Source organism: Leopardus geoffroyi, chromosome X, assembly GCF_018350155.1.
Source record: "Leopardus geoffroyi isolate Oge1 chromosome X, O.geoffroyi_Oge1_pat1.0, whole genome shotgun sequence".
NCBI lineage: Eukaryota > Metazoa > Chordata > Mammalia > Carnivora > Felidae > Leopardus > Leopardus geoffroyi.
Window position 1 is genome coordinate 96,245,012 of NC_059343.1, and position 27,516 is coordinate 96,272,527.

The window sequence follows — 27,516 nt, forward strand, 5'->3', positions numbered from 1 at the left end:
GAGAGCGAGTGGGGGAGGGACAGAGAGAGAGATCGAGACAGAATCTGAGCCACCCAATCGCCCCCCCCTTTTTTTTAAATACCCTCTATTTTAAAGTTTATGCCTTGATGCTCTAAACTGTCGTTAGAAGCTCCTCTACTGCATAAGAGGCAGGGAGCATTGGGGGCTACTTCCTCTGCATCCCCCCCTACTCCTGCCTCGATATCCCCATAATGTATCTATCCTTAAGACTCCTATTCTCCTTCTCTTCCCACAGTCGCCATCTGTTTCATTGTCCCTTGCCGGGTGCCTTTAATTTCTACGAGATGTTGATCGTTTGGGAAATGCTCTTAGATTTGCCTTTCAGTTCATCCTTTTACAGAGAGGGTTATACGCCCCTTTTCCTCTCCTCTCTTCTATATCTGAGACGGGAGAATAATCCCTTCATTTTAGCCTTTAGGTCACACCTAGTAGCATGTACATAATAGGTAGTATATAATACTAATAGATGTGCGCACACGCGTGTGCACGCGCGCGTGCGCACACACACACACACACACCAGCCTGTGCCATGTTCAAGACAAAGCCAGGTGGAATTCATTGATGCCTTCTCATTACTACCTTCTCACTTCCCTCGTGAGCTTTCCTCTGCTTTACCTGCCCAGATTCCTCAGGGTATATTTCTTCTGTAAATGGGAAATTCATGTCGGTCAACGGAGGACAAAGGACAAAGGAGCCGCACACACCGTACAGAATCTGACCCTCTGCTGGTTCCTCTGAGGGCACCGACTCACGCTGTTCCATGCAACTGCCACCATCTTGTAACCCGAGTCCGATTAAATACCCTGTGCGTTTTGATGACGAGGTGCCACGCTGGTAAACAGCACTATGATAATTCTTTTCCTCCCTGGCCAAGCTGGGATGCTTCCTCATAGTTTACTTTCTAAGGCCCTACTCTTGCAGAGTGGAGTCCTTTGTTGGGGCTAGAATTTCCCAGAAACCCGCTCGATCATTTGTTTTTGTTTGGCCTCTTTGAAATGCTACACAAAGCCATCCCTGTAAAGGGCAACGCTGTCCCGAAGGCTGAGAAAGGTCCCCGAGACTTCGGCTCCAGGTTGCTCTTTTCAGGCAGAGCCAGCTGAGTAATCTTATCTCAGGTGGCTGCTTTTCAAGGTGCCCGATTCAGGAGCCTTTGCCTCCGGGAGCAGCGTTTGCCCCAGGAGATCAAGTGCTTTCTAGTGAGGGGAAAACTTTGAGAAATCCCAGGGCCCAGGACCATATGGTCTGTTCAGAAGAATCTTGGGGAACAGAATGGGCCCCCAGACGGTGTCCTTCTTCCCCTTCTCTACCCCCACCCCCGCACGCCAGTGGAGATCAGCCTGTGGCATCGGGACAGAGACCAGACTAAGAGAGGAGGCTAGGAGGAAGCAGGGAACCCGGGAAAGGAGGTGAGATTGCGAAGGCACCTGCTGGGCTCTGAGTCAAAGGCTGTCAGTCACTCGGGCTCAGGCTGCTCCCTGCTCCGCCGCTCGCTCACAGCCCAGCCCTTTCCCCGGGCCAGGGCAGGGGATTGCTACACGCCAGCTTACCTGGGGAAAAACCAGAGCCTCACTTTGGTCCCTTCCGGTAATTGACACGACAGGGCGCCCTGAAAGGGGAGGGGAGAGCTCCCTCCATAAATGGTCCCACCCCTGGGCAAGGTGGCTCGCTCAGGCAGGTAGCAACGGGGGAGTGTGCACCTGTCAGCAGTCAAGCTCAGCCGCACTGCGAGACGAGGTGGAGCGAGCAGAGGGAGTGAGTCAACCATGGACAAGTTGAAGTGCCCGAGCTTCTTCAAGTGCAGAGGGAAGGAGGTAGGAGTCTGGAAGCGGCAGGAGGTGTGGGGGGCCGGGGAAGGAAAAACTTCAGGGGAAGCAGTCCCTGTATTTGCCGTCTGTGGCTGTTCCTTATTCTCCACGTTTCTCTTCGACTGCCTTCAAGTGTGCCTGAGATGTCCCCATAGAGTACGGGAAAAATAGAACAGGTCTTACTGGGGTCGCCAGAAGACTTAGGATCACCTCAACCTGTGCTTTGGGCACGCCCACAGAATCTTGATTTCTGTCCCTCTCCGGACTGTGTCCATATGCTGGAGGGAAATGAGGAAATGCACTGTCCTTATCTGACCTGAGGAAACTTCTATACCCTAGAGCAGCTAACAGGTTGGGAGAATTTGTCTAGGAATATTATACTGGGGCTTTCAGAAAAGCACTGATTTTACTCTCCAAGACAAGGAGACAAGTTAAACTTCCCTTAACTCCAAACATCCCAAACTATCAGCTCATGGGAAAGAGAGTCTGTAAATTCTTTTCGTTTGTCTGTTTTAGTGGAAGCTAAATTGGATCCTTCTTCTCAAAGGTCCCATACAATCTCCAGGGTGTTCATTTTACCTAATTCATCTTTAAGGCTTTTGTATTTGAAACCTTATTGATTCGTCCACCTTCTTTTGCCCTTCATGCTGGGTACCCCGTGTAACCTTTCCATCAACATTTGGATGATCTTACCCCCAAAAGGAGTAAACATCTCCACCTAAAGAGGTTTTTTTTTTTTTTTTTTTTTTTCATTTTAAGAGGTAAATGTTGTAAAGTAAAAACAGCCATTAGCAGAAATGTCCTCAACCTTTGAAAAGTGTTTCCCTCGGCTATGGCTTTCTGGGTTCATCCCCTGTCTGTCTGTCTGTCTGTCTGTCTGTCTTTGAGTGTGTGTGTGTGTGTGTGTGTGTGTGTGTGTGTGTAATTATGCTTCTGTGGACTTTTAATAGCATAAAGACAAACTCTTGATATCGTCTCTTCTACCAGAAAGTGACAGCTTCATCTGAGAATTTCCATGTTGGTGAAAATGATGAGAATCAGGACCGTGGTAACTGGTCCAAAAAATCGGATTATCTTCTATCTATGGTTGGATATGCAGTGGGCCTGGGAAATGTGTGGAGATTCCCCTATTTGACCTACAACAATGGCGGAGGTATTTCTCACCCCCACCCCCCAACTTCTTTCCCTTCTGGTTTAAATGGGGTGCTGTGTGGCCTCTGAGGCTATTTTGAGAACTGAGGAAAGGCAGGTGATAGTTTGAGTAGTGGGAAGATGGGGAATAAGCATACTTCATTCCTCATCAGACTACGAGTTGCTAGCTCAAGTTGGGCAGGTGGCAACTTCTGAGTTTCTGATTTAAGTGTGTTTGGCTTAATGTAAGGCTGAATCTAGACGAAAGGCGGGGAATTCTCATTCTAAAGCGAAGTTCAAATACACTGTTTGCTTGAATAGCGTAAGGCATTCCATTCTGGAAACACGAGTGTGGAAGGAGTTGATTAAAAAATAAAGGTTTAGTATTTTAAGCTGCAATATTCAGTTACATGTATTCCAGACTGGATGGGCCATGTAGAAGATCCTTCCAAAATGCAATGAGAATTTAGTTCAAGACCCGATGTTCAATTTCTGCCAAATGATACTGTTTATACCTATAGATCATTAGGGAAGACTCAATTAGAACCAAGAGAATAAAATAACTCTGAGGTGACACACAGAGGGAAACAAAATGAATTGCACAATTCTCTAGTAATGTCGAAACAACTTTTCACTTACACCATATTTTATTTACTTGTAATTACAGGTTCTATTAGAAGTGTAGAGGTTCCATGCCCTTAGATTTCATAATTGGGAACCAGTGAAACTGTGCCACTATAATTATTTTTCTTGGTATAATAGGATTTTGTGTGGTGATGTTTCAATCTCATATTCCTTGTTAATTGGTTGCATTAGAACATTCATATGGGCCTTTGGAGCCTCAAGAAGCAAGGTCTGTTTATCAAACACTTCAAGTGTTGGTGGCATAAACTCCCCTCTCTGGAGCCTACGTTGTTTAGTCATGGGCTTGGTCTAAGTTTGAACTTGAAAATGAGTTAGGAATACAATCATTTTGGCGTCTAAGTCCTCAGGTCACACGTAGTGAAGAGCGTACAGACTCCCGTCTAGCCTCTGGTGTTCAGGTTCAGATTATCCCTAGGTTCAGAAATTCCCTGTGACTTGATATCATCTATAAACCCAGTAGTTGCCATGCATTTCCAGGAACTATGTTAAACAAGGTCAAGTAGAGAGTTTTAAACGTAGGCCCCCAAATGCTATTAGTGTATATGCTATCATCTTCGCCCTCATTTCCTCCAAATATTAATATATCACATCGGCTCTCAGTTTTTAAAGATCGTATCATTTGGGTAACGGGGATCTAGGCTCTTTCGACTGCTTTTTCGCTCTTCGGTCCAAGGGTAGGAGAGGAACAGGAAATTCAGATTTGTCAAGTATTGATCAGAGTTTTAAATATGGTCAGGTTTGGAAAACCATTGCTAAAATCTCGACTCATTGTTATCTGTAGATTCTTCTTACCAGTTTATGAAAAAGAGGTATCATACGACCGTAGGGTCCAGGTCAGCAGCGTTAACAATTTGTGGCCACTGTATTTTATTCATAATTTACCAGTTGTGGTTGTTATTAATTAAAAAAATAATACAATAAGTAAAAAGCTATATGTACCACTGAGGAGAACAATCCTTTTTTTTTTTTTTGAAAAAAATATAATGGGCTAGTAAAATTTACCTTATTATTGTATTTGGACAGGGATATTTTGTATTACTTCTCTTTATATTTATCATTGGTGGGACTTACACTTCTATTAGTCATAGTAATGATGCCATGTACATTGCAACATCTATAAAAACATATTTGTTTCTATGTTCTAGTGACTAGTGACTTGTACATAACAAGTATTTTATTGTCTCATTATTTTTAATAGAATAAATTTTGAGGGTTGGGAAAATGTGATCCCCAGGTATGATGTTACAATATCGTAATATGAAAGATACATGAGGAAAACAGTGTAACATGGGTGCATGAAATGTACATAATTCAAAAACCCATTTTTTAATTCACTGATCCCCATGTTTTCTTATTAAACTTTGTTAAGACTTCTAGAGTGCTTGATCAATAAATTTAATACTTTGTCCCTGCTTCAGCCTACAATCTGGCAAACGTTCCAATGAGCAATATTATGCCCCAGGTGTGGGCAGAAAAAAAGTAAAATAATAAAAGTTTTGTTTTATTTATTAAACAAAATTTTTTTAATGTTTATTTATTTTTGAGACAGAGAGACAGAGCATGGACGGGGGAGGGTCAGAGAGAGAGGGAGACACAGAATCCGAAGCAGGCTCCAGGCTCTGAGCTGTCAGCACAGAGCCCGACGCGGGGCTCGAACCCATGGACCGTGAGATCATGACCTGAGCCGAAGTCGGACGCTTAACCGACTGAGCCACCCAGGCGCCCCTAAAATAATAAAAGTTTTAACTTACAGTGCCAAAAGGGATCTGGATACTCTAACGGTAGGAGATTTAGTCTGTATAAAATAAAAAAGTTGGGGCGTCTGGGTGGCTCAGACGGTTGAGCATCCAACTTTGGCTCAGTTCATGATCCCACAGTTTGTCTGTTCGAGCCTCACGTTGGGCTCCGTGCTGACAGTTCTGAGCCTGCTTCTGATCCTCTGTCCCCCTCTCTCTGGCCCTCCCCTGCTCATTCTCTCTCTCTCTCTCTCTCTCTCCCTCGAAAATGAATGAACATTAAAAGAAATAAGAATAAAATAGAAAAGTTAACTATGAGTAGACCTCAAACCTTCAGAATCTTTTACCAAAAACAGGACATTTCTTATTGAGGAAAGACTCTTACGACTCTTTGGGGAATAATATCCTTAGTTGCAAACACTTCTGCTCTAAAACACATTTAGCATTTGCACCTGAAGTCTTAAAAAAAAAAAATAGACTACTTATTTAGAAAGGACAAAGGAGGGAAACTAACTTTGAACATCTACGATGTGTGTGCCATCTTGCCAAGTGTTTTCACATAGGCTCTGTAATCGAACCCTTACCACATACTGATGAGTTATTCTTGTCCTCCCCATATATGAGGAACCCAAGGTCCGGAGGTTAGGTAAATTGCCCCAGGTCTCATAACTAGCCCATGGTGGAGTCAGGGTATAAACCAAGGTGTATCTGGCTCCAAAGCCTGTGATCATTCACCTCCTCTGGATTGCTTTTTATAGGCTATAGTTTTTTATTTTTATTTTTATTTATTTTTATTTTTAGAGACAGGGAGAGAGAGAGAGAGCAAGCTGGGGGGGGGGGAGGGGCAGAGGGGCTCGATCCCCAGCAGTGACATCATGACCTGAGCAGAAATCAAGAGGTGTGGATGCTCAACCCCCTGAGCCACCCAGGCATCCCTCTAGGCTATTGTTTTTAATGACCCCAGCAGCGTCTTTAGGTAACACTGGACTCCCATTTCGCAGATGAGGAGGTCAAGGTTTAGAGCATCAACTACTCTCTCACAGAGGGTAGTAAATCTGGGGACTAAACCCCGTCAGGACCGATACAGGACCCACTGTATCAGAATGCTTTCAGAGTGTTATGTTGGTTGTCAAACGGTCGTCGGAGGTTTTGTGACATAATGGCGCTTTGGTTCTATTTTGCATGTTTCAGGTGCCTTCTTGATACCTTATGCGATCATGCTCGCGCTGGCTGGTTTACCCTTGTTCTTTCTGGAGTGTTCACTGGGACAATTTGCTAGCTTAGGTCCAGTTTCAGTTTGGAGGATTCTTCCATTGTTTCAAGGTTGGTATCACAACGTTTTCCCTCTGGTGCTTATTGGCCTATTTGGCGTATAGAGCTGTCCCCACTATGTGGTGTTAAAATGTTTCCAATTTGGACATGGGAAAGGCAAAAGAGGCATCCGTTTTTTTTTCCTCTGAACCTTTGCCAGCATAGAATTTACAGACCAAATGTTAATTTGGAGTTCTGTTTCTCTCGGGCTGATGGTATGGAAGGGACCGGGCGGGGGGGGGGGGGGGAGGATGCTAGAGGGTGTTTAAGGGTGTCATTATTCTCCTATTTTCACCTTTTAAATTCCTCTGGCACACAATTGTAGTCGTGTTGCGTATTAACTTCCCGGGAAGTTTTTCAAAGTGCCTTGATTGTCATTAAACATCAAACAGCCCTCCTGCCTGAAGAGTAGTTTCAACGGCTGCAAACTATTTGCAAAAGCCTCAATGCAGCGTCAAAAATAAATTGATAGTGAGGTGCCTAGAACAGTTGTGCTGGAATATTGAGGAAGCCACCGCAGAAGCTAGCCTTGAGCGTTCGAGTTCTATTCAATGTTACACTGCAGTTTGACACCGGAGAGTTCAAGAAACTTCGGAAGTTTAAATTCAGATGGGTACGGAGTTGTTGGATGTTCTTTACGTGTACTTGGAGAAATCTTGTGCATTAGTTCGGAGGCTTTGTCTTCCACTTGTTAACATACTGGTTTATAGATGAAGGCGTAAGTAGTGGCCAGTGAGTCAATAGGATCTGAGCCATAACTAGTGTTTGTCGGTTGGTTTTGAATGTTTATTTATTTATTTATTTATTTATTTATTTTTGAGAGAAAGAGAATGAGCAGGGGAGGGGTGGAGAGACAGGGAGACAGAATCCCAAGCAGGCTCCGCGCTGTCAGCCCAGAGCCCGATGTGGGGCTTGAACCCACGAACCGTGAGATCATGACCTGAGCTGAAATCAACAGTCAGACGCTTAACCCAGCCACCCAGGTGCCTCTGTTTGTTTTTAAGAATAGGACCCACGGTGACAAGAGTTTTCTGACTGAATAAGAGAGTAATGGCCATGGGTGATTGCTCATGTGAACTTGATGGATGAATAGAGGTTTTCTGCCCTTGATCTTAGTACCATTTTCTAATTAACTGAAAAACCGGTCTGAGAAAGCCAATCACCAACATAATTTTAAATTTGAGAAGAAAGCTATTTAGACAGTAGTTAGACTGCCTCCCCCCTCCTGCTCAAAACAAGGAAAGGCAAAGAAGATGTCTGAACCAGACTTCTCATTTTAAAATAGATTTGGGGAGGGGCGCCTGGGTGGCTCAGTCGGTTGAGTGTCTGACTTCAGCTCAGGTCATGATCTCACGGTCTGTGAGTTTGAGTCCCGCCTCGGGCTCTGTGCTGACAGCTCAGAGGCTGGAGCCTGTTTCAGATTCTATGTCTCCCCCTCTCTGCCCCGTCCCCGCCATGCTCTGTCTCTCTCTGTCTCTCAAAAATGAATAAACGTTAACAAAAATATAAAATAAAATAAATAAAATAGATTTGGGGAAATTGAGATGCAGTTTTCTTAACGAATTAGCAAAAGAAATTTCACTTTTTTCAAAAATTTTAATTGTTCTCTTTTCCAGGTGTGGGAATTACGATGGTCCTGATATCCATTTTTGTGACAATCTATTACAATGTCATAATTGCCTATAGTCTTTTCTACATGTTTGCTTCTTTTCAAAGTGAGCTACCATGGAAAAATTGTTCGGTTTGGGCAGATGATAACTGTAGCAGGTCGCCTATAGGTAAGCTACATTTATTTTTTAAAAAATTTGTGAACTGAGCGTTGTTCTTCTATATTTTCTAATAAGCTTAAAGGGTTACATTATTTTCTAACCAATTTAGGTGCAATTCAAAGTGAGCCATGGGTTATTGCTGAGAGCAGAATAAAGCCTGGATAACTTGAAAATTGATTAGTGCAATCCGTTCATTTCTGAGGGCAGCCAGTAAAAACTAAGCCATCATCTGGAGTAGGCAGGAGAGAAGGAAGAAAATGGGAAAGTGGTAGAGAAAAGCTCTATCCATGATAGTACTATAGTGAAGCCTTGGATTGCGAGTAACTCGTCCTGCGGGCGTTCCACAAGACGAGCAAACATTTCCGATAAGTTTTAACGTGGTAAACGAGCGACGTCTTGCCATATGAGTTGTACATGGCACCGAGTGTCACGTGATCACAACTGAGCCAATGGTTCTCGAAACTCTCTTTGATATACGAGTGCTTGGGATTACAAGCATGTTTCCGGAACGAGTTCTGCTGGCAAACCAAGATTTGTATTGTGTTTCAGCAGCTGGAGGATGTCCGTCATCTCCATCATATGTTGCTGGTCTTTGGGATCACGTGATATTGAGACTGTAGGCTATTACTACTGGGATTGCCTATGTCTATCAAAGAATAAAGTGATAAAGCTTTCATGCTTCTTAGCCATTTAAAGGTATCACTTATCTATATAGGTTCAATAAGTCTACATCCTAAAAATTCCTTAGAGCACTAAATCCCATCTGAAATGATTGTTACTTTATGGCAGTTATTACTATAAACACAATCCTAGTAAAGGGGCAGACATTTTCATACTCACCCCAAGCTTAGTATTAGAGAAGACTGAAGATGCCGAGCACTCAGGGTTTATTCCATTTGTAAGATTTCTCCTCTGCCCTCACCAAGTAACAATCTAAACAGTTTATTTTACCATTCATACTTTTTTTCCAGGAAAATACTTTTCTAAAACTAAGTACGTGTGTCTGTGTGTGCTCTTCTTTGTAATTTTTAGTTACTCATTGTAATGTGAGTATAACGATGGGGGACATCATCCGAGTAAATAAAAGCTGGTTAAGCACCCACAATTTGACCTGCATCAATGGAAGTGAGGCTTATCAGCCAGGACAGCTTCCCAGTGAACAGTATTGGAAGTAAGTATGTTAGACGATCTACTTTTTTTTTTTTCAGTGTTGATTTATTTTGAGAGAGAGAGAGAGAGTGAGCATGAGCAGGGGAGGGGCAGAGAGAGAGGGAGAGAGAATCCCAAGCAGGCTCTGTGCCACCAGCTTAGAGCCCGACTCGGGGCTTGAACTTGCAAACCGTGAGACGGTGACCTGAGCCAAAACCAAGGGCCAGACGCTTAACCGACTGGGTCACCCAGGTGCCCCAGATGATCTGCTTCTTAAACAGAGGTGACATAAAATTTTTGTAAATAACAGTAAAATAGTGATCAGTTCTTTCCTTACCTCATGTTAGTAGGAAAAAAAGGGGAATCAGAACAAATTATGCTTCATTTGACTCAAATGCTTACCCAGCCTGTGTGAGTAGCAGTAACCTGCAAAATCAGCTCATAGTCAATAAATGGTCATTTAAAAATTCCTTATTAAGTGAGCAGAATACTGTCAGCAATGGATTACTCATTGCTTTTTAGGTCTAAGTTAGGGCATTGCTTTGAAGAAAAAAATACTCACATTTTGGACTACAATGAGCAAATTCTAATAATAAACAGCTGGGTGATGAGTAATATTTGGAGTAAAATTGCTATTTATTTAAGGCTGAAATTCTTCATTGTCTATTTTACTTATAATTGTCATTACATGGTAAAAATAGATATGTGAGATTATATATATTATTATGTATATGTTATGTATATATTATAGAGAAATATATATATATATATATTTACTTGTATTAATTTTAAATGATCTCTTCCTACTCTCCTTACTTCTACCTACCTTTGACCCTTACCAGATTTCCTTGAATAACGCTGTAATGAGTTCTTCCTCACCGATGTGCTAATGCTCTGTGGCCCTTTTAAAATTTGGATCTTAAAATGTTCCCAAACATAAAGCGCAGAATTAAAATCCTAGATCCACGCACGTCTCTAACAGAAATCATTGAATGTTACAGAAAGCCTTTGAAAAAGGCATACAAACGGGGACCAGTCTAGGTTTGATGCTAACTAAAAGCGCGATGAATAATTGAATATAATTTTCGGGGTTTTCTTCATCATTTTACTTGGAGAAAAAATACGGTGACGAATGAAAGAAATAACCTGATGTAAGGTTATTATTATTATTATTATTATTATTTTTACATAAAGGAGCTTTGAAATACGAGGGGGGAAACGATAGCTACAGGAACTAGTAGATGTTTTATTCGAGGGTTTGGAACTCTGCACTGGCCACGGTTAACGCTCACGTGCATAGCCTAGCTTTTCATTGAACGACGTTTGCCCCTCTTTACAATGGTATCAATAAAAACGTCCCATGACGTTGATGTATTGAGATAGATGGAACATCCTCCTGGATGACGGATGTTGCAGAATTCGATGTAGTAGGACCAGCGATTCTGTGTTCATAAGAAGGACTTGTGTGCTTTCAGCAAAGTGGCGCTCCAGCGGTCAAGTGGAATGGATGAGACTGGGGTAATTGTGTGGTATTTAGCACTTTGTCTTCTTCTGGCTTGGCTCATAGTCGGAGCAGCGCTATTTAAAGGAATCAAGTCTTCTGGCAAGGTAATTCGGAAAACACATTAGATAGTGATGTAGCTCTTTTCCAACTTCGTTGAAGTTCAGTGGCAAGCATAATCAAATGCATGTTTTTTCTATAACGGGAACAATTCAAATGCGTGAAAAGCTTTCTAAGGAGGCGGCCTGGCTGTAAGAAAATACATAAGATCCCCGCTATTGGTATAAATAAAACAAGCAAAAACTAGTACTAGAGTACAATGTACTAGTACTAGTACAGAGTACTAGTACAATGACAGCTGACCCTTGAACAAGTCTGGGGTGGGGGGCGCCAACGCCCCCACCCCGTGCAGTTGAAAATCCTACTATTGTTGACCAGAAGCCTTACTGATAGCATAGCCAATTAACACCTATTTTTGTACGTTATGTGTATATTTTTAATGTTCATTTATTTTTGAGAGAGAGAGAGAGAGACAGAGCGTGAGCGGGGGAGGGGCAGAGAGAGGGAGAGGGAGATGCAGAATCTGAAACAGGCTCCAGGCTCTGAGCTGTCAGCCCAGAGCCTGACGCGGGGCTCGAACTCACGGACCGCGAGATCATGACCTGAGCCAAAGTTGGATGCTTAACCGACTGAGCCACCCGGGCGCCCTGTTACATATACTATATACTGTATTCTTACAATAAAGTAAGCTAGAGAAAAGAAAATGTTATTAAGAAAATTGCAAGAGAAAATACGTTCATGGTACTGGATTTATCGAAAACAATCCTCATATAAGTGGACCCGTGCAGTTCAAACCTGTGTTGTTCAAGGGTCAGCTGTACCCAGAAGTTGGACCCTGCTAGTCAAGACAGCATTCTGAGGCTTGGGCATATATTTTTAAATGGTCTGTCCTATTACATAAATAAGCATCTTGAATGGAATTATGTATTGCAGTGTTGCGTTTGGAAAAGTCTAGATCCTTGTTATATAGCATTAGCGTCAGGAATCCTTCAGTTGGAGAGAGAGAGAAAAAAATCAAAGACGCAGTTGTTCTACAGCTTCCCCAGAACGACTCAGAACCCTCTTTTTGTCCTCTTCTGAAAAACCATTAGTATTGTCCCTCTGTATGGTTTTATGTTTTAAACTTTCAGAGAGCATCTTGGCAATTTCCGGGCACAACGTGAAATTTTCTCCATGAACAGTTGTGCAGCACCCAGAGAAGTGAATATTTATGTGTTTGTAACTGCTAGGCCGAAATCTCCTAAAGATGGAGGACAGGCATAACTGTGGACTCTCTCTATGAAATTCCCGGTAGAATATCTAGCACATTCAGTTAACGTAAAATTACAATGAGATGCCACTAGATCACACAAATACTGTGCCCCTCAGAAAGTCCGTGGAAACCTTCGAAAATAATGTTTCAGTTGCACATTTTTGAAATCTGTGGCTCCTTTTTGACGTTAATATTTAAATAATCCCTGAAAGGCCATTTGCCTAGGCAGTTAATTGTTATTGGTCTCTGGCTGGCTTTAAATCGTCTCCTTGGGCCTATTGTCAAACATAGGACATCTATGGATCAAAGAAATCATCCGCATTGATGAAAAGCCAGCCTCAGAGGCAATCTGCTCATCTGGAACCATGTGTTATCTAGGCTACGAGCAGCGCACTTGTATCTGTGCTATCAAATCTCTTAATGGCAGCTTTAAGGATAATAATATCAAGGGTTCGGTATTCGCTCTAATCAGCCTTCATGAGATTTGGCCATCTCGTGGGAGATTATGTTCCTTCTCCTTGGGGAATGAATATATACAAACCATCGCAGGGTTTAAGACCATTTCCCTTCCCATCTCAATGTAGTAATTTACCAAGAAGCAATACTGTCTCCTCAGACATTTAAAAAGACATATTTAAGAAAGCAGTCTACCTAGATTCCAAGTTGCTACTGCTGAGCTCTTGTGTATTCACAACATGAACCCAGGAAATATCGCTTCATACATCGGAGTGTTTTGAAAATGGATCATTTGAGAGCGGGGAGAACAGAAAGACAAAATGATGGCAACTTTGGTAGGGGTGTCACCAGATTCATTAGTAACTTATGAAGTCTTTGATACTGTATTTTGCTGATCTCGACTGGCTAATAGCTTTGTTTGCATACAATTCAATACCACGGCTGAAAAATCTAACTTCTTAACCTCTGGTTGTTTTTCTTGGTAGGTGGTATATTTTACAGCGATTTTCCCCTATGTCGTCCTACTCATCCTTTTAATCCGAGGTGCGACTCTGGAGGGTGCGTCGAAAGGCATTTCATACTATATTGGAGCACAGTCCAACTTTACCAAACTTCGGGAAGCTGAGGTAAGCCTCCATTTGGATTTCAAACTATCCGAGGAGGTAAACCTTAAAAGCAAACACTGAACAGGAGTGTCATAATGCCTACAAGCTGCCGAGTAGGACCGTGAGACCGTGAGACTTCTTGGATACACTAGATTTCAAGATGACAGCCGCGAGTTTAATGGTCTAATGTGCATTTTAATGGTCTTCCAAGTGAATATCCCCAAATTAAAATCAAAATGCACCTCATGGATTATGCTGTTACAACACAAATTTGAAGTGAATGAAGCATTCCATAAACAAGACTGTTATAAACCTAACCATGTGCCATGAATGCGAATTGGGTAAACCCTCTTTTAGCTCTCGTCCATTGCCAGAGAGCAGCTTGCTATCTTCTAAATACTTCCAATCTGGATATTTAATTACTTGCTGTAGAATCTTTCTGGTAATCCAGTCAAATTTATCAGTTTTGAGTCATGGAAATCTATGTATCCTTTGCCTTTTTCGAAAATTGAGATGTCAGTCTCTGGCCTTTGGTTTCCTGTGCCCAAATAATTTTCCCTCAATAATTAACCACAACAGCCTTACGTTCTTTTAGAATTATGAACTTTTATTGTTTTAGTCTTGGAGATGTAGCTTGATGTGTCCGCAGGCCATTTGTTTATTTCTTCATTTATCTTGAGTCTCACGTCTTTTAACCTTGTTTGTTAATATCTTTCCAACTCAAGGGCCATCTTTGATGATGATTAAGAAACAAATAAAATGGAAGTTGGTACTCATCATCTTCTCTCTGTTAGGTTGTTAGAAAAGATAAAATATTAATTAATGCGTTTTCAAAATGGTAAACTGCTATCTAAATATCGGCAATGATTTTAATCACTGCTGTTAGGTTACATTGTACTATTATAGATGGCAACATTTTCCCTAAGAAGTGGACCCTCCATTTTCCGTAAACTTCATAACTTTGAGCACCGATGAAAAGCCCCTTTGATATTCTTTAAGAGATGTTTACAAGCCTGAAAAATGTATGTGATTATTTCATATTGGTCTGTGTTTCATTGTCTCTATTACCTTTAAAATATCCGACCTAAACCTAAAGCTCCTTGTGAAACATACAATTGAACCCCCTTCTTCCCCCCCCCCCCGTACAAACAGTACCTTCACTCTTTCTTTGGGTTTGCTGGTGATGAGAATTATTTCTTAGATGTTTTTTTTTTTTTTTATTTCTCATAATCTGTATTCTGAGCCTGGGATCACAAATATATATATTTTTCCTTTTCTTTGGCTATCTGAACTCTGTTACAGTCTTTAGGAGAGCAGAGGACCACACACGTTCATAGCTAGAAGACTCTTCTGGTCTTCAGTGATGATTTTGCTAACTCCTTCATTTTATAGTGATGAAATTAAAACCCAGAAAGAGTCACATTTACTTAAGTTTACACAGCCAGCTGGTGCATCTTGAATTAAGGTTTTCGAATCCCAAAATCAATAATTTTGTAGATAGCTATGAGATTGATAGATATGGAGATTATAACTATGTTTGGAATTTTGCTTCACTCTTATTTGCAACCTTAGGTACACGTCTAGCATTTTTATAGAACCCAGACCTGCCACACTCATTTCTAAGATCCCTTTAACTCACATATGCATACAAAATGTGTCAAGTAAAAGCAGCTGAGAGATCAACATAACCACATTGTTCATCTCTTAAAATGTACAGCTGCCTAAGAAATGAGCATTTCATTTCTAATGATTTTGTTTGAAATAACCATTATCTACCATCTATCTATGTATCTATGTATCTATCTATGTATGTATCTACCATCTATCTATCTTATCCTGTCTATCCATCCATCTATCCATCCGTCCATCCATCCACCCATCCATTTGCTTTCTACTGGCTTCCTGCCATTATAAAGTAATTATAATATAGATTATTATCTAACATCAAACTCTATTCTGAAGACCTAGTAATATTTTACTCCCTGACAACTTTTATTCCTATTGAAATCGGAAATAGATTACATCCTTTTCAAGGGGGGAATTAGAGTTTTTAATTTCCATAAAAGAAACCAAGTATCAATTTATGATTATTTTCCATGATAACAATCATAGCTACCATTGAGCATCCTAATTGCTTTACAGATACTATCTTAGTAAATTCTCACACATCATCCCTAGGACATCAATAATAATAATTGTATATATTTTGTTCTTTTGATTTATTTTATCATCATCATCATCATCTTCATCACCATCTCCATTTTACAGATGAACAAACAGGCTTAAAAACGTTATATAGGGGCGCCTGGGTGGCTCAGTCGGTTGAGCGTCCGACTTTGGCTCAGGTCACCATCTCACAGTTTGTGGGTTCGAGCCCCGCGTCAGGCTCTGTGCTGATGGCTCGGAGCCTGGGCCTGCTTCGGATTCTGTGTCTCCTCCTCTCTCTGCCCCTCCCCTGCTTGTGCTCTCTCTCTCTCTGTCTCTGTCTCTCAATAATAAATAAACGTTAAAAAAAATTAAAAAAAAAACATTATATAAAGTGAAGTCAAGGAGAGTGAGAGATATTGGATGTAAACTTCATTCTTTGTGACTACAGGGCTATGGCTCTTCGTCACCATATTCTAGTGCCTGCCTTTCACTGAGCAGTCCTGTGTTTAGATGGACTAAAAAAACCCCCACTTTTGCCCAAATCTTGGCCGGTCTTATTATTTGAAATCTACACAATTAGGGGTTTTTTTTTTTTCCTTTGGGTCGTGTTAGATCTACAGAATTTCACTGTTAAAATGGATTCACTTCGATTCATTTCTATGATTAATTATTGTCCTTTAGCAATGATCTAGGAGGGGTACACTGTGAAAGGCAGATTGGTAAAGGGGTAGGATTAGATGACGTGAGGGGGAGGCTGTTAAAGACTTGAGGCCGGCTACATGAGGCTCTAATCAAACAAACACAGGATAAGGGAATTGGTGATCTAAGGGATGCCTTGTTAAGAATTGATATGTTTCTGTTGTCCCCAAATTGATGTGCAGAGTCAGTAGAATTTTCATCAGGATTGCAGCACGGTCTTCCTTAGACCTGGAAAGCCGATAGCAAAGCGTATGTGAAGGAGAAAAAGGCAAAAGAAGAAAGGTGTTTTTGAAGAAGGCACACCCGTTCTACCAGATACGAAACAATATCATAACGCTATAGGAATTGAAACAACGTGCTGTTCCATAGTTTCTGGTCACATTCTTTCTGACCAGGTGGGACAGTAGTCTCAGAAATAGATTCATGAACAGGGGCGCCTGGGTGGCTCAGTCGGTTAAGCGTCCGACTTCAGCTCAGGTCATGATCTCACAGTCTGTGAGTTCGAGCCCCACGTCGGGCTCTGCGCTGACAGCTCGGAGCCTGGAGCCTACTTCGGATTAGGTGTCTCCCTCTCTCTCTGCCCCTCCCCCGCTTGCACTCTGTCTCCCTCTCTCTCTCTCTCAAAAATAAACATTAAAAATATGTTTACAAGTGTTCAAAACCATGTACCTTTAACTAAACCATATGAATCTGTCAATATGCTTTCAGTTTTGACTCACAAAATTGAAATTGCGTTTGGTTCAAATTGATAATGGAGAAATCTCGTACAACACTGAATGAAAAAAGGCAAGTTGTGCAAGTTTCCAAGGCATTAAGAAAACTTTTCTGTAAAATCCGCTAAATGCCGTGTTGTTTGGGTAGACACATTTATCTAGTTAAAAAATATAAAGGAGAACAAGGAAGTCATACACACACAAGTCAGGATAGCAGTTACCACTGGAAGTTGAAGGGTGATGTCAGAAAAGGGTGCTTGGAGGCTTTCGAACACTGGTAACTTTTTACTTTTTAAGCTGAGCAGTGGGTAGGTGGCGTTTACTTCCTGACTACTCATATTCACTCATTTGTATATATAAAAATATTTTACAGAAGTATAGCATTTAAAGTGCATGTTTTGAAATCCTAAATTGCTTTTTCTTATAGGTTTGGAAAGACGCGGCCACTCAAATATTTTACTCCCTTTCGGTGGCTTGGGGCGGCTTAGTTGCTCTATCATCTTACAATAAGTTCAATAACAACTGCTTCTCAGATGCTATTGTAGTTTGTTTGACAAATTGCCTCACCAGCGTGTTCGCCGGATTTGCTATTTTTTCTATATTGGGACACATGGCTCATATATCGGGAAAGGAGGTCTCTCAAGTTGTAAAATCAGGTATGTAACGCTATGTATTAATAACTTTGATTAATTCAGTGCAGCTCATTTAGGAAACACTAATACGTTTTATAGCAATTTACTGAAAGCACTCAAGCAGATTTAGGGCGTTGCATTTTCCTTCTCATTTCATCTTAGGTAATTTGATCGTTTTAATGATGTGGTACTTCTCGGATGATCTCGGAAAACAGGACTATATTAGGGAACAATTGTTTAAGAAGATATTTTTATTGAATTCTGTTTAGTCCTTAACATGAACTACTTATTGTACAATTACAAGTCTCAGGCGTCATGCGTGCCTTTACCTGTGTTATCTTCATGTATGTGTGTGTATATATACGTGTGTGTGTTCATATATATGACTTTCTTTTTCCTTACAATGCCTAATTAGCCCACTCTTTTTTTTTTTTTTTTCAACGTTTATTTATTTTTTGGAGGACAGAGAGAGACAGAGCATGAACGGGAGAGGGGCAGAGAGAGAGGGAGACACAGAATTGGAAACAGGCTCCAGGCTCCGAGCCGTCAGCCCAGAGCCCGACGCGGGGCTCGAACTCCCGGACCACGAGATCGTGACCTGGCTGAAGTCGGACGCTTAACCGACTGCGCCACCCAGGCGCCCCGTGTCTGAACTTTTAAGACACATCAGATCTCGTATAGATAGAAACCCAAGTGACTTTGAGTGTTCAGCTTTAAAGGAATCTGATTAATGAACTTCCTAACTTTAAAGCCATTAGCTAGGGATGCTTAATTATCTGGCTGAGATTCTCAGGAAAAGAATTCTAGGGTCCTTAGTAGCAGGAATTCCTCCTTAAATTTTTATTTATGGCTAGCACTTGATGGAGAGACCAATGCAGGAGAATAGAATGTTAGGACTAGAAGGGACCTTATGGATAATCTAATGTCCAGCTCCTCACTTCCAGAGGAGGGACGGATAGTGACACAGTACAGGCTCGCAGCTAATTCTCCTGAATGCAAGGCCAGTCCTCTGGGAGTCTGGAGAAACTCAACATACTTAAAACTAAGTACCACCTACTTGGAAAAAATTCAAAAGCACCTCTAAAATTAATATGCATCAAATATGAAATAAGAGTCAGTTTCTAGTTTAGTTACATACAATCTTGCAAGTGTCCGTATACTAATTAAAATGCCGCTACAAATAGTGATTCCAGGTGAACATTTGGAGAGACGGCCGAAGACTAGAAAGGTAGTTCCATAAACATATCTTTCTCGATAGCGTAATTCTTTCAGACTTTCTAGGCTAAGGCGACTTCCTTTAGATTCCTGGAGTGTAAGACCGTCGTTATTCTTCACGAATCTTTAAAAACATGAAATTTGGTTAAACAAAATCGTTGAAATAGTTAAGATTTCTTATGTGAGACATGTGCCGCTTAGAAAATTTTTCTCACTAGCGTAGTTCTTGTCACGTGCTCGTGTTATTGCATCGACTGAACAACCAAGTCAAATATTTTTAAAAATGGAAATGAAATAGTTGCTCAAGAATGTATACCATGGATCGGGTTGCCAAATTAAAATGAAAGTTTTCTAGTATCTTATGTTGAAAATGTCCAAATATGTGAACTGTTTGGCAACTAATTTAAATTCCGTGTCATACATTTTTCTTAGGTTTTGATCTGGCGTTCATTGCTTATCCAGAAGCTCTAGCCCAACTCCCAGGTGGGCCATTTTGGTCCATATTATTTTTCTTCATGCTTTTGACTTTGGGTCTCGACTCTCAGTTTGCATCCATTGGTAAGTAATCCTTCCAGGGTTAACATATCCCTCTTATATTTTACTCATGTTTCCTCTGCTTGAAAATATCCTTTTCCTATCCTTGTTGTCCTCGTCAGCTTTTACTCTTAGAGTCTGCAAATTCTTTTAAACTTAATTTTAAATACAGAAAAATACAAAGTACTCACGCCGTAGACACCCGAAAGGAACAGGCGTTTAATACTTTATATTTGCTTCAGAAATGAAATTGAAGCTCCCTGTGTTTCTGTCCCGAATACGATTCACATTTCTTCCTTCCTAGAAGCAACTGTCACCACGGATTATGTGTGGCACTCAGTCCATGTTTGTAGACGCTACATATGTATCCATAAATAACACCTAAATAAAATTTTGTCACATAAACGTGAAGTCTCATAGCATACGTGTCACCCTGACGGTTGTTTTTTTTACATGTATTGTGAACCTTTGTTGACACGTGCTCATGTAGATCTAGTTAATTCACAATCTGTCCCCATAATGATGGCCATTTGGATTATTTCCACTTTTAAAAATTTTTTTTTCAACGTTTATTTATTTTTGGGACAGAGAGAGACAGAGCATGAACGGGGGAGGGGCAGAGAGAGAGGGAGACACAGAATCGGAAACAGGCTCCAGGCTCTGAGCCATCAGCCCAGAGCCCGACGCGGGGCTCGAACTCACGGACCGCGAGATCGTGACCTGGCTGAAGTCGGACGCTTTACCGACTGCGCCACCCAGGCGCCCCTAATTATTTCCACTTTTAAAACTCACGCACGCTACTGCAGTGATTACTCTGGCACATGGCTCTGCGTACACATGGGGATTTTCCCTAGGGTACACAGCTAGAAATTCTGGAACATTCTTCATCGTATCACTCTTACATAAAATATTTTAATAGTTAACTCTGTACAGTATAAAGTCTGGCTTTCTCTAGTTGACTTTCAAAGCCCTTGAACATTTTAAACCTGCATCTTAAACCTTTCGGTCATACAACCTTCTATTTTTAGCCAGGATTGTTTCACGAACCCATTTATTTCTTAAACCTGGAAGGCCTTTCTGTCTCCATGGTATTTATTCAAATATTCACCTTATTTAAAAGTTCTAGAATTCTTCCTTCCCTATAACCTTCTTGCAACCTACTTCAGCCCCAGAGATCTGTTACCTTGTAGTTACCACCAACGAAAAGCCTTAAAAAACAGACTCGAACCAACAAATGAAGAGGGCCGCGTTTGGTTTTTTATCAGAACCAAGTGGTGACTGCAAAGAGAAAGGACACTATGGATTTTTAAAAGCCGGGAGTAGGACCCAGAGTATATTCTCTTCATATATTTGTAAATGTGATTAATAGAAGTGGAATTCTTGGATTAAAATTATTGGCAAGTGAGTTGACATTAACCCGCCATTTTTCTCCCCTTCTGAAGAAACGATTACAACAACGATCCAAGATTTATTTCCCAAAGTGATGAAGAAAATGAGGGTTCCTATAACTTTGGGTTGCTGCTTGGTGCTGTTTCTCCTTGGTCTCGTCTGTGTGACTCAGGTATACTATAGTATTTTTACACAGACAAATCATTCGTTGGAATGTACTTCATAATCTACATGAGGAAACAAAGGTTTAAGAGGATGTTCCGTGACAAGTCTAAGTCTGCCTTGGATCAAGGGTTTCTGAGTTTTAGCCCAGTTTTTTTTCCCCATTATAGCACAATTTCAATGGGCAGTCTATTTTGAAGAGGGGAGGAGACCCAATAATGGACAACTTCCCCAATTACAATGAAGTCACATATCCCTTTTGAGATATTTAAAGCCACATTTGTCTTTGCATTTGAAAATGTTCTTGTTTCACATCTTAGCACAGGTGAAACCAAGGAGCATTTGTGAAAATCAAATGAATAGATTCACTTTAAAGACTTCGTCAGTCATAAAAATAATTAAAATATACTTAGAGGTGATTTGGTATTCTTTTTGTAGGCTGGAATTTACTGGGTTCATCTGATTGACCACTTCTGCGCTGGATGGGGCATTTTGATTGCGGCTATACTGGAAATAATAGGGATCATCTGGATTTACGGTAAATAGTAACTACAGAATTACCTACACATTTCATTACAGTAATTTAGTTTGGTTCCTTTTCATTATGTTTACCGTAATAGTAGAGTATAATATAACCGGGAAAATTGATAATGAAGCAACTGTAGTTAAAAGCGTATACTCCATTGCTGCAGTATAGGAAAATGTTTAGATAGAAAGATAATTTGGGGCCACAATGATTAAAGGAAGAAAATGTGAGCAAGGGCTGAACGCGCTTTTTTTTTTTTTTTTTTTTTTTTAAGGTGGGAACAGATTCATTGAAGATATAGAAATGATGATTGGAGCAAAAAGGTGGATATTCTGGCTTTGGTGGAGAGCTTGCTGGTTTGTCATTACACCTCTTCTTCTGATTGTAAGTATTAATATGCCATGAATTTGGTATCAATAATATATATATTATTATATATATGTAAATGTTATATATATATAACATTTCTAATATAAACTTGAAGAGTAATTCATATCGGAGACAATAAAGCAAACTAATGTCATAAATTAATGGCTTCCAACTTTTGCTTTATGACTGGCACCTGCAAGTGGCCTAAATTCAAATGCCTTTGCAATATTGCTTTTGAGGCTATAGGTTTAAACATTTACCATTTGAGAAAAAGAACAGGCTCCTATAGACTTACAGATCTTACATATTTAAAAATTCTCAATAGAATAAGTAAAAATGGTTCATTTGCTCGTTCCCTAAAAATATGCCGAGTCATCTACAATGTTCCTAACCTCTCTGCTAAGACGCAGGCTCTTGTCTTCAAGGAATGCGATCTAAATGTACAAATTGCTAAGAAGCAACACTCAGATTTTAATGCATCATTTTTCTCTGTATGGGAAGGTATTTACGATCTGACATGGCTAAAAGAAACTCACCGCTGTCAACAGAGGCAATGGTTCATGTTAAATTCAACAATGGGTACTATTTAAGAACCGAGGGAAAGCAAAAGATACCTTACTGGACAGACACGGCATATAAACAGGAAACCTTTAAAGAACAGTTCAGCGCAGTAAATGACTGATTGACAAAAACATTTCACAGGATGGAGGATGGAGGTGGCAAAAATTCATAAGAGGACATCTGTTGGTTCTCACTGTCTTCATGCATTAAATAATTTGATCCAGAATTTGCTTCGCATCTGAAATGTTATGTTTGTTTTAGAGGGTGTTAAGATTTATTTATTTACTTACTTACTTATTTATTTACATTTCATAAGGTCAGTTTCAAGTAGCGAGCAGTTTGGGACTGGATGTACTGAATCAAAATATTTCAGACGCCCCATATTCTAGCTAAACGATTTTGACTGTGCTACTAAATATTGTTTTCCTTATCTGACTCAAGTCTCCATAATCAAATAAGCCCTTTATCAATTTAGAAGACCTCACTATACTTTTTAGCCAGCTAGTTTTCATTGATTACACAGCTTTGACAATGGGATTTAATTTCAAATGCAAAAGTATTAAATATTAAGGGTTATACATTACCATCTATTTTGTATAAAGTCATGTGAGGTCATGGATACTCTCCCGGATCCCTCATCCATTCTCTTGTAGTTATGTAAAAAATTATGGCAACTGGGAAATACATTTAAATTACTTAAATGAATGGAATTAATCTATTTAATTTTAATAGTAAACTTGAATAGCTATTTGATAAAGATTCTTACATTCTATTTCTCCACTGGTTTTAGTAAAACAAAGACAGCTAAATCTAGAGAAACTAGGAGGTGACTCTGGCTTTTGTTTATTTAGTTTTGTTTGCTTTACAGATTTCTAAAGAGTTAGATTTAATGTGGCAACACGTCTAGATTTTTTTAAAGATTTTTTTTTTTAACTTGACCTCAACTTCAGTCTTTTCACTGTTAAGGTTCCGATTTCACTGTTTTGCCCATACATACATTGAGCTTGTTTTTCTCTGCCAGAGAGGCTGGAGGGGACGTGTGCTTTGGTAAATATGTACCAAATGTGTGTGAATGCGTGTGTGTTTCAGGTGTGGCGTAAGGACTGCCCTGTGCAGTGGGAGATAATAGAAACAATTGCTAAGCAAGGGAGCAAAGCCTGTTCACTAAAGGGTACTTTACATTCTCCTATACGCTGGCTAGCTTATGGCACAGAATAAAACCATCCTATTATAAATTCAAGTTAAAAGGTCAAGGACAGAAATTTTCAGGTATTATTTTACTTTCAGCCTGATATATTTCCTGAGCATTGAAACACATGTGGCACAAGTATTTATTTGCACCTTTTGCACAGATATGGAGGTGCTCATTTTGGAAGAATCTATTCAAAGTCAAATGCAAGTTACTTAGATTGGTTCATTTAGAATTATCTTCTGGCTGGTTACTGGGTTATTTTAGTCGCTTGAGTGTATCTTCATTGTAATTGCTTTTGATGGATTATTTCCAAGGAAGGGGATCAAATTCCTCACAGTTAGTGCAACAGAAAGCAGTAATGCAATAAAGTCTAATCTTTAGCATTGTTTTTTCATACTTAATTTTCACAGGCAATTTTGATCTGGTCATTGGTGAAATTTCATAGGCCTAATTATGCCAAAATTCCGTACCCTGACTGGGGAGTTGCTCTAGGCTGGTGTATGATTATTTTCTGCATTATTTGGATTCCAATTATGGCCGTCGTAAAAATAATTCAAGCTGAAGGAACTATCTTCCAAGTAAGCACATTTATATTATTTATTCTTTAAATAGAGTACTTATGATCCACATGAAGATTACTCATACGGTGGTAAGAGGGGATTATGAGCCTTTAGGCTACTTCTAAGCCTGATACAATCATCTGACTACTGTGTACATAACATTGCTTTATATTTATATATCTGCGTGTCTTGTACTAGATTATAAGCTCCTTTAGGGAGGAGTCTTAATGTTGCTTGCTGCTGTATCCTCAGGCCCTATTAAGAGTGTTCGGCACGTACAAGTTATGCCATTTATACTTGTGCTGAGTTGTCCCTGAAGAGGACACAAGGCAAATGACCTTTTTGCTTTAGATCTACGATCTTCACTTTAAAAGCATTGTCTGGTTATAACGCATGTCCTAATAGCGTGTGCAGACTTGAAAAAAGCCTGGTAAATGATCTCGCACCCCATCTAGACCCTGAGTGATCCCTCACGGAGGCCCAGGGGGATGGAGTTGATTATGACATCTCGCTAGGACAATGACTGGGACAAATGTCAGGAGTCAGGTTTTAAATAATTTCCCAAGCCCATCCAGATCAATGGTTTGACCCCAGGGTTCTCTTTCTTTGGTTCTCGAAACCTCGAAACCTCGCAGGCATACGCTGGATTAAATCCTCACCTGACTCTCACTCTCAGGGAAGGACAGCAATGTCAGAGAATTCAGTGAAAAGACGGGAGTAATGGGCTCATACACTTCCTTTTAAAATCATTTGTATTGAAAAAAAAAAAATTTAAAAGGGGCACCTGGGTGGCGCAGTCGGTTAAGCGTCCGACTTCAGCCAGGTCACGATCTCGCGGTCCGTGAGTTCGAGCCCCGCGTCGGGCTCTGGGCTGATAGCTCAGAGCCTGGAGCCTGTTTCCGATTCTGTGTCTCCCTCTCTCTCTGCCCCTCCCCCTTCATGCTCTGTCTCTCTCTGTCCCAAAAATAAATAAACGTTGAAAAAATAAATAAATAAAATAAATAAATAAAATCATTTGTAGGCTCGGTTATTTTTGTCTTGTAGTCAATGTAATTCTATTAACAACTAGTTAACTTTGAGTATCATTTTTTTTAGCACACTATATTAAGAATTTTGATGATCACTTTTGACTTTTCTGTGGTTCCTATGTCATTTTGCTTAGCGAGGAAACTTAATATTCTGCAAAGGAAATACGGTTTGATATTTGATATGGTCTAAAACATGCTTTTTTTTTTTTCTTTTCAGCGCATTGTAAGCTGTTGTAGACCAGCTTCTAACTGGGGTCCGTACCTGGAACGACATCGTGGGGAGAGATACAAAGACATGATAGATCCTAAAAAAGAGACTGACCATGAAATACCTACTGTCAGCGGCAGTAGAAAACCAGAATGAGATCTAATGTTTTAAACAGATGTGGTCATGTAAAGTGATAACTTTAGAATCAAGGAAAATTTTATTTATTTGTATGTTAATTGAGTAGAAAAATGTATATACTATGTCCATAATAGTATAAACTTGTTTTCCCATTTAAGCAGGAATGTGATATAATGTGAATCTACTAATACTTAACAATGTGATTATTATATTTCTTTTTAGATCATCTATCTGTATAACACATACGCAGCTGTCTCTATTTCACAATAACACTTTTGTAAATATTACCATAATATTTTTCTAATATGCTGAAGACTTTACTTTGAGCCGGTTATTTAGAAAATTGTTATATTTTCTATTATACAAGTTTTAAAAAATTGTTTGCTATATTTTCTTAGTATACAAGCTTTCTTTTCCATAAAGCTGGGGAAAATAAAATCAGTATATTTAAAAGAAAGTATTAAAGTTGAAGGCCTTATTTAACTATAAATACTATACACATATGAGAAAAATGGACTGTGTATATGAGCACTGTAGTTTAATACAATGGCTCCGATCAAATCTAAGATCTTATGATTGTAATATATAGTTAAGAGATGAAGCAAAATGTTTGTCTTATTTGAGTAAGTTACTATGTACACGTGGTAACTTATTTACATACTTATAGGAGATAAATTTGCCAAACTTGTCAAGAATGAAGGAAGGCAATTAGAAAGTCCTATGTCCCAGTTTCCTTACAGAAGATAATGAAAGCATATCATTGACAGGTTCATATATCGATTAGGTATTACTGACCACTGGTTTAAACCTCACAGCCTGGGATGATGAACATTGCTGAAATATGCAAGAAACTTTTCAGCTATTCTTAAAGGTTCTTAACTAGGGCTTCAGAGAACATTTAAAACTGACATTATACATAGTATCTTTCTATGTGTATGTGTACATGCATTTTTCTGGGGAGAGAATCTACAGCTTTCAACAGAATACCAAAGGGATCTGTGGTTCAAAAAAGTTTAAGAACCGCATCACTATTTCTTCTGGCTTTTTTGTTGTTGGCAAGTGAAGAAGGAAAGGAATCATTTTACGCCTTAATTTCGGATACATTTTAAATTCCTTTTCCTCTTCTTTTCTACTGAAGATTAAGGGAGGAAGAGATTAAGGTATTGAATTTAGACTGGTAATTTATTTGGGGGGAAGGGCCAGGAAGTAGGTAAACAGATAGGCTTATGATTGAAAAGTCTCAGGGAGCTATGTACAAACATATAACATAAACTTGTGTTCGGTATTTTAAGGATTTTCTTTGAGGGTAAGTCAAATGCTGTTAGTGAACTTCAACAGGTTAATTCCTCAGTTACACTGGATTTTATAAAATACTGGAAATAGATGGCTGATGAGAGTTTAGAAATACTTTTTCTGATCCTTAGTCCATATTACACTACATGCATCCCATCATTATGTTTTGGTGCCATCAGAGGCGTCGATTTTTCACCAAATAGAAAAACGCGTGCCATTTTCTATAGGTGAATCTTGCAATTCAGGGAAGCGTTAGGCACATTTCTAAGGAAATGATACCAAATTGGTGGGGGAGAGGGTGATGGGGAGGCAATCCCTTTCAAGAGCTGACTGCAAGGAGTAAAGAGTTTGTGTGACTATCTTGGCAAGTGTATAAAACGAGATCTTAACAGTGCCTGGCAAATTTTAGGGTGCTCAATGACAGCTCCTGTTAACACAGATTCAACAGTGGTGAGGGAGTATCCCATAGGATAGAGTTCCATCAGATCCTACTTCCTTTTTGGTTTTAATTTTTTTTAATGTTTATTTATTTTTGAGAGAGACAGAGTGCGAGCAGGGGTGGGGCAGAGGGAGAGGGACAGAATCCGAAGCAGGCTCCAGGCTCTGAGCTGTCAGCACAGAACCCGACGTGGGGCTTGAACTCACGAACCACAAGGTAATGACCTGAGCTGAAGTCCGAGGCTTAACCAACTGAGCCACCCAGGCGCC

General features: G+C 40.0%; 1 protein-coding gene across 1 annotated transcript; it reads left to right on the forward strand.

Moving 5' to 3' along the window:
- The first annotated feature begins 1,573 nt into the window (after positions 1-1,573).
- On the forward strand, positions 1,574-27,355 carry SLC6A14 (solute carrier family 6 member 14). Its single transcript, XM_045471782.1, has 14 exons — positions 1,574-1,832; positions 2,814-2,979; positions 6,530-6,661; positions 8,266-8,427; positions 9,451-9,589; positions 11,043-11,175; positions 13,322-13,462; positions 17,429-17,657; positions 19,281-19,406; positions 20,825-20,943; positions 21,372-21,471; positions 21,734-21,843; positions 23,992-24,159; positions 25,387-27,355. Exons 1-14 carry the CDS (start codon positions 1,785-1,787, stop codon positions 25,531-25,533), a joined length of 1,920 nt encoding a protein of 639 aa, XP_045327738.1. The 5' UTR covers positions 1,574-1,784; the 3' UTR covers positions 25,534-27,355.
- Positions 27,356-27,516: the final 161 nt, after the last annotated feature.